This window comes from Heloderma suspectum, chromosome 1 (assembly GCF_057233095.1).
Source record: "Heloderma suspectum isolate Gila_16-S chromosome 1, 16-S_ref, whole genome shotgun sequence".
Lineage (NCBI taxonomy): Eukaryota > Metazoa > Chordata > Lepidosauria > Squamata > Helodermatidae > Heloderma > Heloderma suspectum.
Window position 1 is genome coordinate 436,217,245 of NC_139458.1, and position 21,350 is coordinate 436,238,594.

Consider the following 21,350-nt stretch of genomic DNA (forward strand, 5'->3'; position numbering starts at 1 on the left):
CCTTCTAGATCAGACAAGGATCTATGTAGTTCAGTATCCTGTTCCCCAGTGTAGCCAATCAGGAAGCCCACAAGCAGGCATGGAGGCAACAGCCCTCTCTTACTGTTTGCCCTGCAGCAACTGGCATTCAGAAGCAGACTGGCTCTGAAGAGGGCGGGGTCCGTTGAGCTATCATGCCTAATAGCTGTTGATAGATTATGCTCTGTGGATTTGTCTAATCCCCTTTTAAAGCTATCTTTGTCAGTGGCCATTACCACATCTTGTGGCAGTAAATTCTGGGAATAAAATTCTCCATTGTGTGAAGGACTTCCTTCCATCTGTCCAGAACCGACTGCACTCAGTTTTGTTGTTCAGTCGTTCAGTCGTGTCCGACTCTTCGTGACCCCATGGACCATAGCACGCCAGGCCTTCCTGTCCTGCGCTCTCTCCCGGAGCGTGCTCAAGTTCATATTCATTGCATCCGTGATGCTATCTAGCCATCTCATCCTCTGCCGTCCCCTTCTCCTTTTGCCTTCAGTCTTTCCCAGTATCAGGGTCTTTTCCAGGGAGTTTTCTCTTCGCATTAGGTGGCCAAAATATTGGAGCTTCAGCTTCATTATCTGTCCTTCCAATGAGCACTCAGGGTTGATTTCCTTTAGGATGGACTGATTTGACCTCCTTGCAGTCCAGGGGACTTGTAAGAGTCTTCTCCAGCACCACAGTTCGAAAGCATCAATTCTTCGGCGCTCAGCCTTCCTTATAGTCCAGCTCTCACAGCCATACATTACTACTGGGAAAACCATAGCTTTGATTAGACGGACCTTTGTCGGCAAGGTGATGTCTCTGCTTCTTACTATGCTGTCTAGGTTGGCCATAGCTTTCCTCCCAAGGAGCAAGCGTCTTTTAATTTCATGGGTACAGTCACCGTCTGCGGTGATCTTGGAGCCCAAGAAAGTAAAATCTGTCACTGCTTCCATTTCTTCCCCTTCTATATGCCAGGAAGTGATAGGGCCAGATGACATGATCTTAGTTTTTTTAATGTTGAGTTTCAAACCAGCTTTTGCACTCTCCTCTTTCACCCTCAACAAGAGGCTCTTGAGATCCTCTTTGCTTTCTGCCATTAGGGTGGTATCGTTTGCATATCGGAGGTTGTTGATAATTCTCCCGGCAATCTTAATTCCGACCTCTGATTCATCCAACCCGGCATTTCTCATGATGTACTCTGCATATAAGTTAAATAAGCAGGGTGACAATATGCAGCCTTGTCGTACTCCTTTCCCAATTTTGAACCAATCGGTTGTTCCATGTCTGGTTCTTACTGTTGCTTCTTGACCCTCGTACAGGTTTCTCAGGAGACAGGTAAGGTGGTCTGGTACTCCCATCACTTTAAGAATTTGCCACAGTTTGTTGTGATCCACACAATCAAAGGCTTTAGTGTAGTCAATGAAGCAGAAATAGACGTTTTTCTGGAATTCTCTTGCTTTCTCCATGATGCAGCGAATGTTGGCGATTTGATCTCTAGTTCCTCTGCCTCTTCGAAACCTAGCTTGTACTTCCGGTAGTTCTCGGTTCGCATACTGCTGAAGCCTAGCTTGTAGGATTTTGAGCATCACCTTGCTGGCATGTGAAATGAGCGCAATGGTGCGGTAGTTTGAACACTCTTTGGCGTTGCCCTTCTTTGGAATTGGAATGTAAACTGACCTTTTCCAGTCTTGTGGCCACTGTTGAGTGTTCCAGATTTGTTGGCATATTGAATGCAGCACTTTAACAGCATCATGTTTTAGGATTTTAAATAGCTCGGCTGGAATACTGTCATCTCCGCTAGCTTTGTTGTTACTAATGCTTCCTAAGGCCCACTTGACTTCACTCTCGAGGATGTCCGGCTCAAGTTCAGTGACCGCACTATCATGGCTATCAGGGACATTCAGATCTTTCCTGTATAGTTCTTCTGTGTATTCTTGCCACCTCTTCTTAATCTCATCTGTTTCTGTTAGGTCCCTGCCTTCTTTGTCCTTTATCATGCCCGTCTTTGCACAAAACGTTCCCTTGAGATCTCCAATTTTCTTGAAGAGATCTCTAGTCTTTCCCATTCTGTTGTTTTCCTCGATTTCTTTGCATTGTTCATTTAAGAAGGCCTTCTTGTCTCTCCTTGCTATTCTCTGGAACTCTGCATTCAGTTGGGTATATCTTCCCCTTTCTCCTTTGCTTTTCGCTTCCCTTCTTTCCTCAGCTACTTGTAAAGCCTCATCAGACAGCCACTTGGCTTTCTTGCATTTCTTTTTCTTTGGGACGGATTTCGTTGCTGCCTCCTGAACAATGTTACGGACCTCCGTCCATAGTTCCTCAGGCACTCTGTCTATCAGGTCTAATCCCTGAAATCTATTCCTCACCTCCACTGTATATTCATCAGGGATATGATTTAGGTCATACCTGAAAGGTTTAGTGGTTTTCCCTACGTTCTTCAATTTAAGCCGAAATTTTGCAAGAAGCAGCTCATGATCTGAGCCACAGTCAGCTCCAGGTCTTGTTTTTACTGACTGTATGGAGCTTCTCCATCTTTGGCTGCAAAGGACATAATCAATCTGATTTCGATATTGACCATCTGGCGACGTCCATGTGTAGAGTCGCCTCTTGTGCTGTTGGAAAAGAGTGTTTGCTATGATCAGCGTGTTCTCTTGGCAAAACTCTATTAGCTTTTGCCCTGCTTCATTTTGTACACCAAGGCCATGCCTGCCTGTTATCCCGGTGATTTCTTGACTTCCTACTTTAGCATTCCAATCCCCTATGATGAAGAGGACATCTTTTTTTGGTGTTAGTTCTAGAAGGTGTTGTAGGTCTTCATAGAACCGATCAACCTCAGCTTCTTCGGCCTCAGTGGTTGGGGCATAGACTTGAATTACTGTGATGTTGAATGGTTTGCCTTGGATTCGTACTGAGATCATTCTATCATTTTTAAGATTGTACCCCAGTACTGCTTTTCCCACCCTTTTGTTGACTATGAGTGCTACTCCATTTCTTCTAATCAGTTTCGTTGGGTGACCTTAAAGCATTCATTCTTAGCTGTCTTTTTAAAATAACCCAAATGCTTAGTCTTTGCTCATAGGAAAGGTCCTTCAACTCCTAGTTCATTTTGGTTGTCTTTCTGCACAAATCTATCATTCATGGTTTAAAGTGTTGCATTGTGAATTGCACCCTCCAGACTTGTTCATGTATACCAGCCTTCCCCAACTTGGTGCCCCTCCACATGTTTTGGAGTACAACTCCTAGATTTCATTGCCATTGGACACGCTGGCTCGGGCTGATGGGAGTTGAAGTCCAAAACATCTGGAGGCACCAGGTTTGGACAGGCTGAGGTATCCTGTAGTATACATGAATGATAAGAGGGGAGTCAAGAGACCCTGGTCTCGTAAGGAGTTGTTGAATTGCTTACTCACTTCAACTCCTGATTTGCCCCCTGGAACTGTAAGCAGACCTACTCAATGTGTTTTACTACTGAGTAGGCCTGTAGCGATCTATGCCACTGAGTGAGTCCAGGAGTGCTTATTCCAGGGTAACTAGTGAGGAAAGTCTGCCCAGAGGGAGCGATCTGCCTCCGTTAGTCAACTTCTGATCTTTCTGTGTGTGATACATTCAGTGTTTCAGCTCTCAGAAGCTGCTACCACTGAGCAACATGGCTGCTCTCTACACGAATGGAGAATTGGGGTGGGAAATGGCCTGGAAGTCTTGGTTCGTGTTGATGAAAACCTCCAAAAGCATTTTCACACATTAGGTTTCAACTTGCCTTTCAACTTACCTCTTGCCAGTTATGCAAATAAGAACATAAGAAGAGCCCTGCTGGGTCAGACCAAAAGTCCATCTAGTCGAGCACTCTGCATTGAGCAGGGGGTTGGACTTGATGGTCTTATAGGCCCCTTCTAACCCTACTATTCTGTGATTCTATGGTCACACATTGGCCAACCAACTGCCCACGGGAAACCCACAAGCAGGACATGAGTGCAACAGCAGCCTCCTGCCCATGTTCCCCAGCAACCGGTGTACATAGGCTCACTGCCTCTGGAGGTGGCATATAGCCATCAGGACTGGTAGCCATTGATAGCCTTCTCCATGATCAGTTAATGCTGATTGGTGAATGTGGAAGAGGGACATTTGTAGTGTGAATGTTGTTTTTACTGGTCAGAATGCCCAAAGAGCCTTATGGCACCTCAAAGACTAACCAATTTATTGGGGCATAAGCTTTCGTCAGCTTTCTCCATCAGTCCACGAAAGCTTTTGCCATAATCATCTGGTAAGTCTTCAAAGGTGTCACAAGACTCTTGGTTGTTTTTGCTGCAACAGACCTTTCTGGCCAATGTAAATTTGACATTTACATTCCAAGCACGACAAAAGCAAGAGCTGCTTTAATACTCATGTGTGAACACCACCTGTATCTTCATGGCGCACAATGAGCTTTCCCCTCCCCCACATGACATTTAAGTCCCAGCTATGAGGCAAAAGTCCCAAAGGCCCCTGACCTTAAACATGCAAATTCCAGGAGTCCTTGCTTGGTAGTCAAACTACTAGATCGGGGTGGGCAACTTGTGGCCTTCCAGATTTTGGCTTAGAACCCACATGATCCCCGACCATTGGCTATGCTGGCTGGGGCTGATGGGAGTTGTAGGCCAAAACAACTGGAGGGAACAAGTTTCTCCCCACTGACCTAGATATATGACCGTAGAACAGAATCTGGGGGCCCTGTGCTGAACATCTAAAAACAGGACAGGGAGGAGGGGGGAAGATGCAATTTGGAGGGGTGGGTAGCAATTCTCCTGGCTGCTGCTGCTCCCCTGCTCTCCCAGCCACTCCCCCTCCCCTACTGGTGAGAGGGGGAATTGTTCAGCACCCCTTCCTTCCCCATCCCTTCTCGCATCCCAAGTGCACCCTCCCAATCCCCGTTACTTAAGAGATACTTGGCAGAGATCCCGGTCTCTTGAGAAATGCCTAATTCGCAAGGACTGCATGGGCCTGACACGGTTATAGTCACTGTTCTTTGGGGCCTTTGTCTCACTGAACGTGTTGTCCTGGCCTCGGGCCAACCAGCCGAATCCCAGCGTGAGCCTCTTGGCGTGCCCTGCATGCGCTCTGTGGAGGGAGGAAGCGCCAGCTTCCCCAGGAGAGCCGCTGAGCGGAGCCTGGGCGCAAGGGAGAAAAAGGTGGTGAGTTGCACTGACCTGCTCGGAGCACAGCTGACTCATGCTAGGCACCTGCAGTGAGTTCATGGGCATCTGCCCAGCCATTGGGTTCATATTCTGGACATTGGCATTCCCTCCAGCCATGGAGACCGTGATGCTCATGTTGTTGTACATTCCCTGCTGGGCTGGTGGTGGCTGGGTCTGCCCAGCTTGGCCAAAGACACTGCGGACCGAAGGGACAGGAGAGCAGAGAGTCGCACACAGAGGTGAGCCGCATTTCCAAGCAGTTTAAGTTGCAAAGAATGGTATAGTTTAGGACACGCAAATCCCTCCCCCCCCAATTCTCAGGGTTACACAAGCCAACAAGAGGGGTCCTTGGATGCCAGCACCAAAGAGCGCCAGAGTCCACTGACAATGGCCTCGTCAGGAGCCTTCCCAAGAACCAATGCCAAACATTTCAACTTGGATTACAAGAAAAGTTCTTGAAAGGCGGAAGGAGGAAGAGAAAAGCAAGAGAGGGAAAGGGCATGTGACTTGCACGGCTCGGCTCTTGAGATGATCAGTATTGGGATTCTGACCAGTCCAGCAGAGGAAGTGTCCGGAGGCACGAAATACAAACACCCCAGTGTAAGACATGAGGAGAAGCTGAACAAATTCGGGGTGGGGGTGTTTATCTTGGGATGGCTTTGGACAAGTGTGTGAAGCGAGGGTCAGTGATGGGCCCCCCACAGCTAAATCTAGCCCCTGAAAGGACACCAGCTGGGCTTCTTCCAGTTGCCACCTGGGAGACTGGATGGGGCAGCCATAGTGACCGGGGGACTTGCCACCCAGCAGCCCACTTTGAGGAGTGGGTAGATCAGCCTGGCTTGCCACCTCCCATCCCACACTCCAAATTAAGTGCTCCCCCCCACATAATTAAGCTGTTGACCACGCAGGGATGTCAGCTCTGACTGAGCCTCTTGGCGAAGAATGATTTGTTGAGTTATGGAACATGCGAAGGAGGGGTCAGTTGACAGAGCAAGCACATCTGTGGGTCAGGCTTACCTGTTATTCCCCATGGCTCCTTGCTGCCAGGTCTTCATATCTGGGGACTGGTACCCAGGCGTGGGCGGGGCTGACTGGAGCAGGGGGCTCTGAGAAGGAGGGAGTTGCGGCGACATCAAGGGACTGCTGGGGCTGAGTGACGGAGCGAATGTGGCCTCCCCTTGCTGACCCATTCCTGGAGAAAACACAACCATATTCTTTTGGATGAGCCTACAGTATGACGGCAACCACTAGATGTTACCCCAGGGAGGGAGAGCTCAGGAGGCCAGAAATCCTACACAATCCGAGTTGGTATCCAAACCCAGTCCCTTGCCTATTTGGCTGAGCAAATGCCAGGCAGTCTGACATGGTCATCAGCAGAGCTCACGGGTGAGTTTGTGCCGGCACTTATCCCAACCCCAGGCCTCAAGGCTGGAACATGGGAAGGGAAGGACTCTCTGTACGGCTGCCTGGAGGGCACAACAGTTTCCAAAAGGGCTGGAGGGGCTATGGACGCCTATTTGTTTTGATCCACTGTTCTCTCTCATCAAGCAGGTATTGCAGGCTTTTGAAGGGCACACACTCGCCTTGAGCAAAGGTGCTTACTTAAACTGCTTCCAGTCCTCTGAAGAAGTTGTTGTCTACTCCCAAACAAGAAACGGCCTTTGAACATGTCCCAAGTAGAGTGGCAATCATCCTTTTCTGCCCCAGAGTTGGAGTGGGAACTGTTACGTGACCAAACTACTAGCTCTGGCAACCCCCCCCCCCCCCCGCCAATCCTTTCCTCTTAGCAAGGTACAACAGAGCAAATTCCCCCCCTTGGCAGGCCCAGCCCGAGACGCACCTGACCCTGAATACTGGAAAAGGTTCTGCTGCATCTGAGGGTTCATGCTGGAGCCGAACTGTCCTCCGACGTTCCCCATCATTCCCCGGTTGACCATGCTGTTTCGGCCGGCCAGCGCCGCCTCAGGGTTGGAGGCCAGCTGCGAGAAGGGGCTGGTGGAGGCAGGGGGGTTTCCTGGGTTCGTACCATAGTTGGGGGGGAAGGGGAACTGCTGCGGGGGAGCCTGGGGGAGGCGCCCTGGCCCCAGCTGCACCGGGACCCCGGCCGAGGGAGGAAGGTCATTCCCAAAGCTCTGCTGTTGCCTCATCAGTAGGGCTCGCTGCTGCATGAGCTGCCTCTGCCGGTGCTGCTGGCTGTAGAGCTCACGCTGGCGCTGAGCCAGCATCTGTGCATTCAGGGGCGGCTGAGCAGGAGGAAGGAGAAGAGAGCACAAAGAGGGCAGCGGGGTTAGGGTGAGAGAGCCAGGCAGGCCCCCCAGAGGCTTGGAGGCGATCCATTGTGCTGCACAGCAACTCTCAAAAAGGAGACTGCAGAATCAAGGGGCGGAAAGGGCCCCTGAAGGTTCCCCAGACAAGTCTCAGCCCTGAGGGTGAGCCTTGCACGGCCCCGCCTGCACGCCACCCAGAACCAATGCCCCTCGAGCCGGGGGGCCAAAGCCTTTATCCCCACCCCCCACCCCTTTCCTCAGGCCTCCACAGCCTGGCTGCCAGGAAGCACAGCTTTTCTGTTCCTGCCCCTGGGGACCTCTCAGTCCTGGGTGTTTTGCTGGGCCCCTAACGAAGGGCTCACTCATTCCTGCTTGGGCAGTCCAGGTGCACCCACCTGGCGTCCGCAGACCAGAGCTCAGGGGTGGAGCACTGGCTTTACATGCAGGATGTCCAGGGTTCGAACCCTGACATCTGCAGTCAACGAAAGGGGATGCCCAAGACCCTAGAAAGCCTCTGCCAGTCAGGAGAGGCAATACAGAGAGGATCAGCTGTAGCAGAATATGCATTGTACTGCGTTGAAGTGATGTGAACCTATTGTATTTTGTAGATGTGACTAGTAGCACGTGTGTGTGTCGGGAGATAACTATGAGTAACAGAACGTATTCTTGGAATTGGAGGAAGGCTGCCACAAGTGGGCCGGTTAGGCACTGGATGCAGCACATGGCCTACTTTAGCAGGGATACCTTCGTCTAGGTGTTCCTGGTGTCAATGGCAGGCCTGGTTACACTGAGAACAACGGGAATGGTGGCATGACCACGTCCAAAACAAAGGATGAGGTAATTGACTTCATGGCGGTTATAGAAGACCAGGGTTTGTTTGAGAGAGAGATCCTGGGAGAATGAGAAACCCACCTTACGTACTTAGGCTGGTTTCACCCACCATGCCTCCTATTTACGTAAATATGAAACTTTGATATTGACTGTTAAATTGAGAGAAGCCTAGGTTTTACTCTGTTGAAAATGTGGCTTGCTGTTATTTTCATTATACTCTTAGTGATTGTAACTTGTGTGTATTTAGGGATGTTTGTAATCTGCCTCATTTTAGCTAAAGCTTGTTATTCTCTTGAACTGTTTGAGCAATAAATATATATTCTTTAATACCATATTTGTGCTGTCTGGCTTGAGAGAGGGTTCAGGGACCGCCACCCATACATTAATTCTTGAAGCCCTAAACACTTGGTAGAGGTCTGCAAATCTTGTCGCTGAGTGGGGTCTGTCCTTGAAGCCATTGTATTTGCTCTTGATCTGGTGCATCTCAGATGCACCCATTCAGGTTTGGGAAACAAGCTAGTTGGATGGAGTGAGAAGAAGTGACTCATCTCACAGCAATGGCCATTAGCCATCATGACCCAGCAGAGCCTCTGTATTTGGGGAGAACTGTGCCTCTTTTGCGGGGACAGAGGCCGGGGAATGGCGTCACGCCGTGCTTGAGAACATCACGAAGTGGCCTTATCCCAGCCAAGCCTCCCAAAAGCGTGGGCTCTGTCCTGGAGCTCTGCCCCCATAAAGATTCGCTACGGTTCGGATCTCGGCTCCCCCTCTGCCAGGGAGGCTGGGGAATCTGACCCAACAGCTTCGTGACTGGGAATTTCGTGAGACTGCCAGGCCTGTGCCACAGAGACACCCCTCAGGTGCACCGTGAGGTCAGGAAGGCATCTGGCTGGCTGCTGTTGGGAGCCAGGGCAGATGGAGCAGATGGAGCTGGGCCTCATCCAAGGAGGCCAGTGGTCTGAGGAGGATGCAGCCCTCCCCCACCACTCTGCAGGAGCCCCACAGAGGCCACCAGAGAAAAAGGGCAGGCAAGACAGCCCAGAAGCTGGCCCTCCTAAAATCACAGGGGCCTCTAAGAGCAGTCCTTTCAGAGCAACTGTGCTGCAGCCCAGAGGGTTCTTCCTTGCCCAGCTGGGGCCTGGGGCAGCACTGAGCACAGATTCTTGCTTTCTGGCTTTCTGTGCAGCTGCTAACTTGGGAAAAAGAAGTGTGGAGAAACACCAGCTGCTCCTCCCACCTCCACCTGTCCCAGCCTTAAAGAACAGCTGCTGCTGGCCTCTAATATGGCTATGAACACTCACCCCATTATGTGCCAGTCCCTGGCTGCCCACAAGTCCCCCTTCCCCCAGCCGCCTGCTGGAACACACACACACACCGTTCTTTTTTCTTCCTCCAGGCTCTCAACGTGCCCTCCAGACATGCTGGACTGCAACTCCCATAGTCCTGGCCATGGTGGTTCGGGATGATGGAAGCTGTAGTTCACCACATCTGGAGGGTGCCAGGTTGGAGAAGTCTGTTCTAAACCTTGCCAGCCAAGAACTGGGATGCTGACCAGACTGATGGCCCACCGGGAGCTTGACCGTCTGCCTTGAAGGCATGGCCGGGTGGATGCCCCAGGGTGCGATGACAGCCACATCTACCCATGGTTACAAACCTATGGTGCAAGCACGCTTGGAATACCATGCAGAGCAGCTTCCCCCAACCTGGCGCCCTCCAGATGTGTTAGACCACAATTCCCATCCTCCCAAAGTCAGCTTATGGGAGTTGTAGTCCAGCACATCTGGGGGGTGCCAGGTTGGGGAAGGCTGGTTTACTATGCTGGTCACTGCATCTCAAAAAGGATCTTGCAGAGCTGGGAAAGGAGCAGAAGGGGGCCACCAAATGTCCAGGGGGCTGCAGCAACTCCCCTATAGGAAACAGCTACAATGCTTGGAGCTTTTTACTTTAGAAAAAGGGTGAGTGTGTGATGTAAGTTTGTAAATTATGCCTGATGTGGCGGAAGCGGATAGGGAGATGTTTCTCTCTCCCACTCATGATGCTGTTTCAGAGCATCTTAAAGGCCGTGGCGTCCTCGGGCCAGCCAGCCACACCATGTGCTGGGATCCCTGTGCAACCAACACCTAGCGTGCGCGTGTGTGTGCGAGAGAGAGAGAGAATTGGCTCTCAGCCACCCTCATTGCCCCCTAGGCCCTGGCACTAGGCAGCAGGGTCTCCAGGGCCAGGGTGGGGAGGCAGCCTGGTGGGCAGTCCTAAGGCCAGACCTCTTGCAGCAGAGTCATTCATTATTGCTTTCAGCACCATCACCCTTCCAGCAGGTGAGCACCATTATTCTGGAAGCAGCCAAAACCCAGCGTTCTCCAGGCTTTGCCAGTACCAGACAAAATGGCCACGAGCAGCACAGTGAGGCAAGCGGGGTCCCAGCACTCACCTGTGGCGTGACCTGTTGCTGCATACCCGCCCTCATGCCGATGCTGCCTGGAGGGCTCCCCGCAAACTGGTTCAGGATAGTCTGCCGATTTGGGTGTATCAACTAGAGAGAGGGTGACGAGGGAGAATTTAGAGCTTCATAGCCTGCATTGTCCGACACAGTTGCACATCCCATCCCTTCTGCCAACAACGCAAGTGGCTGGTCACCTATGCAGTCAAAAGGAGCAGCTGCATGGGTGGGGAGAAGCAGGGCTGGAAGGAACAAGGCCCTGAAGCAAAGGACGCCATTTCCCCTCTGTTCTTGGGATGGTTGAGCAAACCCCACCCCCCCCCACACACACACATCCGCTCTGCTGAGATGCCCTCTTTTCTGTTGTGTCTCCCCCTCTGCTGTCAAGAGATGGCAGACCAGGAGGATCTGTTGCACGTTAAGGGACCGCCCAGGAACAAAGAAGCCGGCTTGCAGCTGACACAGCAAATGCAGGTGAAGGAGCGGGTTTCTGTGGGCCAACCCTGGCAGGGGCTTTCAGCAGCTGGGCAAAGTGTTGAAGTGGCCCCACAATGGCTTCCCACAGTGATCCCAAGCTTATACGCGTCCGTGACTGTAGCAGCCAAGCTGCACTGGGACTCACCTGCTGCTGCCCCTGGAGCCGCTGCTGCAGCTGCAGTCGCAGCTGGTTGGGGGCCGTTGGGGGCCGGCTGAGCACCTGTCGGGGCGGCATCCCCATGCTGGCTGGGAAGGGCCCCCGAGGGGGCGGTGCCTGGACAGGCATGGGCCCAAAGGGCTGCTTCGGCCTGACCATGCCTGGAAAAGGGCTGGTCGGGGACGCCGAGGGGTACGGCTGCGGGTACATGCCAGGCTTCTGGTCCATCACGAGAGGCGGTGGGGGCGGGGGCGTCACTTGCTGCGGCTGGAACCTCTCGCTCAGCGCTTCCAGGCCACCTCCCTGCTCAAAGAGAGAAGCCAGCGTGAGATTCTTGGAGCATCAAGACAGCTCCAGGCATGCGCTGCATCCTTGGAAAGAAACCGTATTTAGCTGAGGTGAAAGCGACACGAGTTCATGTGTTTTGTTTTGGGACAGGGTCTATTGCATGAAGGGTTTACTGGTAAAAAGAGAAAGAGCAGTGCCTTTTACTGTGGGTAGGGCCAGAGGCGTGATACAAATCAACAGGTGGTGTGAGACGCCTCACGGTTATAGCCACTAGTCCTCATCAAGATGGCAGTCTAGTGGTGGGATACCACTAGATATCACTCTTCTAATGAGAGACTGTAGCATTACAGAGATTTTGGACTCCGATCCTGGTAGGGTACTGTAATATATGCCTGTTGTATTAATGTACGTGTTTGCATTGTTAAATGTGACCCAGGTAAGACAGGAAATTCTGGCTGTGAATTTCAGTTTTCTGAGTCCCATGGAGGGCATTCTCCACCTCAGGATATTCCAGAGCAGTGTAAACTATGGGTGGGCTTCCGAGAATGGCACGCTACTGGACCATCACCTTCCGGAGCACACGCCTCCCAAAAGCTGCTGATGCAGAAGCACATCTATCAGCTTCATAATGTTTGCATAGCTATGTGCAGAAGCCCAAGTGGCTGCCTGACAAATCTCTTTAAAAGAGCTTCCTCTAAGGGCTGCCGAGGTAACTGCTCCCCTAAGAGAACAGGCCGTGATTCCCCCTGGAGGTGGTTTCCCCAAAGCCTCATACGCCTCCACAATACATTCCCTCAACCATCGAGAAATGGTGGACTTGGAAACCTTATTCCCCATGGAGTTTCTCTGAAAGGACAGAAATAGGGCTTCCAATTTTCTAAAGTCAAAAGTCCCATCCAAATAAAATCGAAGTGCCTGGCACACATCTAACCTATGCCAACTTTTCTCCTGAGTGTGAACAGGATAGGATAGTGCTCTTCAAGTCCTTGAAAGGTTGTCCCAGAGAGGAAGGCCAGGATCTCTTCTCGATCATCCCAGAGTGCAGGATACAGAAGAATGGGCTCAAGTGACAGGAAGCCAGATTCTGGCTGAACATCAGGAGAAACATCCCCACTGATAGAGCAATACGACAATGGAACCCATTCCCTAGGGAGGTGGTGGGCTCTCCCACACTGGAGGCGTTCAAGACGAGGCTGGACAGCCACCTGTCAGGGATGCTCTGACTTGGATTCCTGCATTGAGCAGGGGGTTGGACTCGATGGCCCTGTAGGCCCCTTCCAACCCTACTATGCTATGATTCTAGTATTTGGGCAGGAGGAAGGTAAGGAACCTTTTGGGAAACCACGGACGGCGAGGCCAGTGAGGAGCAATCAGAATGACTGTCTCCCTTGTGCGTTTGGTCTTCTTGAGCACCTGCAGAAGGACCTGCATAGGGCAGGGGAAGCTTAGAGTAGACTCCCTGAGCACTGAGATATGAGGGCATCCATCCCCTCAGCACCAGGGTTGGAAAGCCTTGTCATGTGCATGGGTACTTGGGCATTCTGTCTGGAAGCCACAGATCTATGATCGGAACCCTGAACTGGAATGTGATTGACCTGAAAACATGTGGATTGAGCGTTCATTCTGATTCCCTGATGGATGTCCTGCTGAGCCAGTCAGCCACCTTGTTGGAGCTCCCTGCTAAGCATTCTGCTGTGATGGATTGAAGATGTTTCTCCACCCACATCCATAGCTTGTGGGCCTCCTTGTTGAGAGAGGCCTTTAGGAATTTATGGGGGTGGGCAGCTGCCCTTATGGCATCTGGGGGAAGAAGGCGGGGAGGAGGTGGAGGGTGATGAAGACGGACTGGAAGAGCTGGAATCTCCCTAACCCTCTTCCTTCCCCCTTTTTCCTTGTGTTTAGTGGAGCTTCTAGACTCATGTCTGCTTCTTATAGGGGGAGGGGGATTTATTCCTGATGGGCCTCTTCCCTTGACCCAGTCATTTGTGGGATATAATGTCTCACCCAATGGCAAAATTGCACCTCCTCCTGGGGCAGCTCCGTGGTGGGGGCTTGCAATGTTGGAGTACTCACTCCCACCTTGCCCTGGGGCTCCATGTTGCATGGCACTGAGAAGCTGTGTCCCTCTTGTGGCAGGGCTCCGGCCCTCTCCATGTTCTTCTGAATGGGTCTGGCCAGGACTGCAATTTGTTCCCCCCCAGCCCTGTCCGTAAGGGAAGGGAGTTGGAACTGGGTGCAGTGGTGGTGGCAGCGGCGGCCTGGGCCTTCGGTGGCCCCGTGAAGTGAGAAGGGATGCCCTTGGGCCTTCGGGATCTTCCAGCCATGCCACGCCACGCCTAAAGCTGAGTGCAGGCCATGCCCAGCCCTGGAGCCTTGCAAGCGCTGCTGCCACTCGCTCGTTTTCCCTGCTGACAAAGCGCCCTTGCCTCAGTGGAGTGTCTGTTGCAGGCTGTCTCTAGGCCTCAGCAGAAAAGCTGAGGAAGTTAGACCCTTCCCCCCTGCTAACTTGTTTCCCCCGGCTCTAGCTACTGCTGGATGGGGGAAAGGGCAGAAAGGGAGAAAAGAGAGAGAGAAATGAGAACAGAGAAGAATAAAGGGACAAAGAAATTTTTCCTATCTGGGAAACAAAAGTGAAACTATGATGTAGGCTAAAGCTCTACAGAGCTTCAGCATGAGTGAACTGCTCTGCTTGCAAGGCAGGGCCAGTCAGGGAGATAGGACAGTTCCTTCCCCTGGAGAGATACAGTTTGGATGTGGACCCTGCCTACAAGCTCCAGGAGGAGGCGCCTTCCGGAGGTGGAGACCCCCCCACCCCGTGGGACTCAGGAAAAAAGGTTGTTAATGTGTCAGGGAGCGAGTGGAAGGGGCTGGTGTGCTTGAGGAGACAAGTTATAAAAGGAACGAACTGACAGGAGTCAGATGGGGCCTTAGGGATTGAGGAAGCTACATTTAGTTAGTATGGGGGTTTGTGTATAGGATTTTAGAAGGGGTCAAGTCAGTAGGGATGCTAGGACCAAACATGAATAAATGATAGTAAGATATAACTCTTCCCGTGTTAAATACATTTTTATTTGTTTCAAAATATGGGCTCCCATGTGTTGATTGAATGGTTATGCTACCATTAGTATATCTGTTTCCTTGTTACTTCTCCTGTGGTGGGTTGAGAGAACTAATTGAGCATATTGAGTTTCTCTGGAACCCAGAGAGAGTAAAAGGGCTGAAGGTTGGGAGTCAGGGGGAACGCAGGCGTTTCCTGAGGGGCTGATTTCTCAGTTTCAGAGGTGGAGGCTGGGGAAAGGTGGAACCCAGGCAAGAACGCCACAGTATGGCTCAAGATTACTCCTGTCCTCTGGTACGTTTCCAGCCTGCTCTCCACTCCCACCCACCAGCAAGGAGCTCCAGAGGCTGGAAAACCCTCTCAAAGGCAAAGCAAGACCCGGCCTCTGGGCCCCGGCCAGAGTGCCCCAACAGCTCACTACCTGGACCAGTTTGTCGATGCCAAGCGCTCGGTCCAGTTCTGCCAGCTCATTCTCGTCTTTGCCACTCAGGAAGGACACCAGCTGCTCGAGGAGGGCTTTCTCATCGTTTCGTCCCTCTGGGGTGGTGGGAGGGCACAAGAGCTCGTCCAGCTGAGACGTGATGCACTGGCTATAGAGACGGCAATGCAAACAAGAGAGGTGAGAAGACTGTGATGGCTTTGGCTCTCTGCCTGGAGGCTCGAGAAGAAGGCGATGCTTCTGTAAGTGCCCTTCTGCTGATCTACAAATGCTTCTATCCCATCGCTTTGGGTTCTGTGTGAAAAACCATACAGTGCTCTGCCATGCAAGCTGGGTGCAGGATTTCCAAAGATCCAGAGACAATGTGCACTCACTCCAGAAAGGGCAATGAACAGGATCAGCTGGTGTTTGTGCAGTGACCCATAAACACATGACAAACTGAGTTTGGGTTGCTAGATGAGGATCTCGTCCAGCATTCTCTTCCCATCAGTGGCCAGCCAAACCTGGCTGGGCCCCGCTCCAAATGAAAGTGCGCCCTAGAGTCCCCCTGCAATGATGCTGCAAAGCCTGCAGCATTCTCTCCACTGGCACACCCACTCGGATGCATCCCTCCTTGGCAAGGCCTCTGTTCCCTGTCCCAGCAATGAAGGGTGCCTCCCAGGCACAACTGCAGCCCCCGTCTATTTTATGCTCTTCATCTTGCTTCCCATCTCTACACTGTCAACCCCTGGGCGTCACCTCTCTTGCTGCTTTTTTCCCTCCTCTGTACAGCACTTAGCTGGTTCCAGGTGTCATCATAAAAACATCATCAACATTTATGTAATGTCCTTACAAACCAAAACTTGGACAGGCTTGGGAAATGAAAGAGCTAGCAGCAACAGAACCCCCACCTTTCTCATGCACCCTACTCCCTCCCCACAACTGGCAAGGCTGTTTCCAATCTCCTTTGTGTGAGCGGGTAATAATGAGACACATCCTGATGACAGGACTAATTGAAATCAATGGGACTGCTGGGCCAAGCATCACCAGGACCAAGCACGTCATGCCTGCTGGAGAGAGTCAAGAAGCCAGAAGAGAGAAGGCCCCAGAGCTAGACGTTTCGGAGGAGTCAGCAAGTCTACTCACTTAGCTCCAGATGAGCATCACACATAAGTCACTGGAAGTGATCTAGCCCAACATATGGTTGCCAGCGCACATGGGATTTTGGGCAGGGGGAGGGAGAAACAAAGCCCTCAAGTTGGGGGAAGAAAGGCAGATGTAATGCAATACAGACTTAAAACAAATCCATTACAAGACACAAGTCCTGTCTCCCAACCAGCCCATATAAAAACCTGTGTTGGGGGTACAGAGGGTGACGACTTGGGGCTTGTGATGGATTAGCTACATCACAGACCAGGCTGCCTTGACCTTGCTCTATATGACCAGCAAGCAAAGCATGCAACACATTGTACAGCCATCTCCTGCCGAGGACAGAGGCAGTGCTTGCAAACTGGAAGGGGCAAAGCTCGCTTGAAGGGCCAGTTCAGATGAGGCACAAATAAACCGGGGTTTGTCACTGAGCTTACTTGTTCTCAATGGGGAGTGGGCCTTTTTGAAGAGCTGTAACTGTATAAAACACATGTTTTCCATGTTCACCCTTTACATTTTTTGGTCTCCAGTTTTCTTTTTAAAATCTTTTGTGTAAAAAGAGGAGTGTGTAAAGACAGCTCTTCCCCAAAGTAAACAAGTGATGCAATTGTACAACCAGGTTGGGCTGGGAGAGCTTAAGGCTGAGAAATGAGTCTTCCACTTTCAGCATCCCAGCTACGTGCAGGCCAGGGTATTCTTCGTATAACCCAGCCTTCCCCAACCTGGCGCCCTCCAGATGTGTTGGGACTACAACTCCCGTTGGATGAGTCGGAGTCCAACACAGCTGAAGGGTGCCTGGTTGGGGAAGGCAGATATAAACGGGGGCTGGGGTGTATTTGGAAAGACAGTGAGGCTGCATTTGTCACCTTCAATCCAAGTTCCCTCAAAGCAGCAGTGAAGCAATGGCTGCTTGAAATGCACACTGTTCAGAGGAGCGGCTTAGCATATGGATCCGACGTTTTGCATCACCCCACCAACCAGTTACCAAAAGGAGGAGGGGGTTGTGGAGGGGTGGTGGAAAGTGATGGATTTGCATGGCGCACAAGACCAGAAGTCTCCAAACAGCTATTTTTTCAAAGAGGTCATCACTCCACTGTTTGTTTGTGGATCAAGCACACCTTTTCAGACCAAGGCCTCTGGGTTCAGGTCCTACTTTTCCAAGTTTTCAGCGAACAAGTCTAGTGAAACATACAGGAAAAGCTGAGCCAGGAATACAGAGGCAAGGCAGTTGGTATGCCACGATTTTGAGTGCTGCCTTGAGCACCATTTGTCTTGGTAGAACAGCGGGGTACAAATCAAATCAATAAATAAAATGCTGTATGAGCACCTGCAAAATGTAGAATGTGGTTCTGAGCCCAGAATTCAGCTTCCCATGAGAATTCCAACTATCATTGGAAGAAGAAGAAGAAGAAGAAGAAGAGAGAACACACTTCTTGTTCTTATGTATTTCACACAATCCATAATTAACTTCTTGAATTTGCTGCCACGAAATTCAGGGATGGCCACAGGCTTTGATACATTTAAGGGGGGGGGGGGATAGTCAAATGTGAGGAGGAGGTGGCAGTGGTGGTGGAGAAATCTATCAGGCTCTTAGCCATGATGCCTACATGGAACCTCTATGTTCAGAGGCAGTATACATCTGAATTCCAGGTACAGGGAGCATACAGTGGTGGTGGGGAGCTGTGCTTATGTCCTGCTTGTAGGCTTCCCAGATGCATCTGGCTGGACAGTGCTGGAAACTGGATGCTGGACTAGAAGGACCTTTGCGCTCACCCAGCAGAGCTGTTCCTTATGGGTGTAAAGATCTGCCTGAGTGGCTGATGCCTGCTTAAATCTCAGAAGCCAGAGGGATGAATGACTAAATAAGGCTTCCATCCAATGGTCAGGGGTGAGGCTTCAGTGTTATGTCCTATTTACTGTTCCTAATGCCTTGCAATGATCAGAAAAATGATGCAACTTGGTGAAAATTGCAGAATAAATTAGGAAAAATTGGATGCAATGATGCAATTTGGCAGCCACCGAACTGAACTTTTGTTGCAAAAGTAACAAAGAGTCTTTAAAGACTAACAAATTTATTCTAGCATAAGCTTTCATAGACTATAGCGCACTTCACCAGATGCATGGATATTATGGAGCATTTCAGGTTTATGTGCAGTGCACATGGTGGTGGTGAGAATTATAAACACTGTCAGAAGGAAATTAAAATTAAATGCAGAACGCACTGCTGGTGACTCTTTTTTTTTTAAAGTGTGGCGTACATGCAGCCCTGATCATGGAGGTGGAAGAGATCAAAGTTCAACTGTTCCCTCCCCCGCCTGCCATAGGTGAACCCAACCCAGCGCAGGCTGCAACATGCCACCACCAGAAAGGCGCTTGAAGAGCAAACAGCTCCAGACAACACAAGCAAAAGAGCCAAGCTGCATGTTGTGCAAAATGTTCTCTCCAATTGCACAAGGAAGTCGTCGTCCCCCCCCCCCCCCCGGCTGCCCAAGGCCCCAGGGCTGCTGGAGTATTCAGACCAACTCATTCATTTGTAGGAACAGAGGGAAGCTGCCTTATACTCAGCCAGTCCTTGGTCCAGCTAGCCCCATATGGTTGACACTGACTGGCAGTGGCTCTTTCAGAGATGCCAGGGATTGAGCCATGGACCTTGTGCATGCAAAGCCCTTATATTTTCTAGCCTACCCTTTCCTGTGGGGTCAGAGGAAAGAACCCAGCCATTTCAAACCCCCGCCCCTGCCACAAGTGCTCACAATGTAACGAGTGAAAGAAATCAAAAGGAATAAAGGAGGCCAAAGGAAATCACATGGTAAGGAAATTAAACACTGCACTTTACAGGGAAAGGGAAGTTAAATATGAACCAGAAGCTTGATTCTCCCCCACTCACTCATGTTTCCTTCCCTCAGTTATACAGTTCCCGCCCCAATGCAGCAGCATCTGCATGCTCCCTCCCCACCCGTAAGCCAAAGACTAGAAGAAAGACAGAGAAAAAGTAGCCCCCCGCCCCCGCCCCACTTTCCCAAACAGACTTCTAAAGGACCGTCATATGGTTGCTGCAGCTGGTCCGTCAAACACCCTGCAACTGCTGGTCCTCCTTGCAGGAGATCTTCCCAGAAGGAAGGGGGTAGCTCCCTCCGACCCTATTCTGCATAGATCTTGCAGCAAACAGCAATCACAGCCCTCTAGGGAAAGCCTGGTGAAAAACAACTGGGGCCGTAATAAGCTTTACACATCAAGCTCCATTTTAGCTTCAAGGCAGCTCGCCAAATGGGAAACGGGGCATGAGGCCAGAAACCTGTAAGGAGATCCTCTCCCACTCAGAGCTCACACACCGAGTCCCCTCTTGGCTCCCCCGAGCTGCTCAGCCATTCCAAAATAGCTGAAGTTGATTGTATCTGGGGGAGTGAGACAGGATGGCGGGGTGGGGGAGAGAAGGGAGGTTCCTGTCCCGCAGGCCCTGCCTCCAAAAGACACTGTGCATTTCTGCCTAGACTCGTTTACTACTCTCCCCGCCCCCTCTCAATTTCCCATTAGTCACAAAAATGGCTGGGATTTGCTTTTGCAGGATTTCCCTGTCTTTTCCTTACACTCAGGGGGTGGGTATTGCAAGAGATGGCATTCTGAAGATGAGGGAGGGGATGTGGAGCATGGACAGTAGCTGTGAAGTCAGAAGAGTAGGCTGCATGCACATCACTCAGTGCCACAATTCAAGTCAAATATCTATTTATGAAAGCAGTGGTCTGGGCGGGCGGGCGGGCGGGCTGTCTTTCTTTCTTTCTTTCTTTCTTTCTTTCTTTCTAGACACTAGATGGCACAATTTTAAACAGATGGAACAAAGACATTTCATCTCCACTGAAAAATCTAATTATAATCAAAGAGAAGAAAGGGGCCCCTGAAATACTCTCCCTTTAAAACATACCCAACAGGATGCTTGTCCAATCTTTTCTTAAAATCCACAAAAGGGGGAGTTTAAAAACTTTGTTATGGGATGGGGGCTGGTCAAGATGACCCCCCAGGATCCCTTCCAACTCTTTGACCTGGTTCACAAATCATGACAATTCCTGGGTTGCTTAACCCAGGAATTGTTGGGGACAAGTGGCAGCTTCTGCTTTCAGTCAACAGCTCAGGAATGCCCTGTTCCTGGGATGTTATTGTTACATCTGAACCCGAAATGCTGGGTTGTTTAGAGGTTAAACAACCCAGAGTTAACCCAACAACAAAGCATAGGCAATGATTGGGTTAACTCTGGGTTGTTTAACCCCTAAACAAGTTCGAATGTCACAATTACAACCCAGGAGTTCCTGGGTTGTTGACTGAAAGTGGAAGTGACAAACATAAGGGAGGCAGCACCCTCACTTGCTGCCACTCAGCCCCAACAATTCCTGGGTGAAACAACCCAGGAATTCTCATTATGTGTGAACCAGGCCTCTGATTCTTAACCCATCAGCCTCCTGAAACCTTTATCATCCTTTCCGTGTTTCTCTCCTGAGCCAATCCAAATAACGGTTCGCACATCCAACACACCCTGCCCCCCTGAAGTCAGCCTCATCTGTGCCTCTCTTCTTGCTGTTCTTTGTCTCCTTTGCTAAGGGCCACGTAAGCTGTGCTGTTATCTATTGTATACTCCATCCCCAAAGCTCTCTCCTGACGTATATCAAAACCTCCAAATGGGTAAGAGGTTTGGCTTGCGCCTTTCAAACACTCCCTGGTGCCCATAACAACACTGCCTGGAATCTCTAACAAACAAAGCAGGGGTGGGGTGGGGTGGGTGGGCAAAGACTCCTGTACTCACTCATCTGGTTTGCTGACTGGTCCTCGGTTGATGGAGGACATGGAGTTGTCTGGCCACGGGATCTGCTCCCCCATCGCTGGCTGACCAAATGGATGGTCTGTGACTCCCAGTTCTAGTTCGGGCAATCCTGAAGGAGAGATGGGAGGGGAGAAAAAGTTACAGGTCACTTTGTGAACTAGTCTGTCTTGTGATGTGGAGGGTCAAAGGGAGAGGATGTGAGGGCGTCAAGGATGGTCATGCCCGAGGTGAATGAGCAGGGGAAATGGGTATCACGCACCCAGATGACCCATGGTTTAAGACTG

The 21,350-nt window shown here is 50.9% G+C and overlaps 1 protein-coding gene across 15 annotated transcripts in view; it reads right to left on the bottom strand.

The window, feature by feature from the left end:
* NCOA1 (nuclear receptor coactivator 1) overlaps window positions 1-21,350 on the bottom strand; it is a 406,595-nt gene that overhangs the window by 9,069 nt on the left and 376,176 nt on the right. For all 15 annotated transcript variants that reach the window (XM_084829475.1, XM_084829481.1, XM_084829477.1 and 12 more), the window contains 7 exons: window positions 21,049-21,175; window positions 15,111-15,279; window positions 11,332-11,646; window positions 10,701-10,802; window positions 7,015-7,417; window positions 6,192-6,366; window positions 5,187-5,370 (listed from right to left, as the gene is read on the bottom strand). In XM_084829475.1, coding sequence (XP_084685601.1) covers window positions 5,187-5,370; window positions 6,192-6,366; window positions 7,015-7,417; window positions 10,701-10,802; window positions 11,332-11,646; window positions 15,111-15,279; window positions 21,049-21,175 — 1,475 coding nt within the window. The remainder of the gene's footprint in view (window positions 1-5,186; window positions 5,371-6,191; window positions 6,367-7,014; window positions 7,418-10,700; window positions 10,803-11,331; window positions 11,647-15,110; window positions 15,280-21,048; window positions 21,176-21,350) is intronic.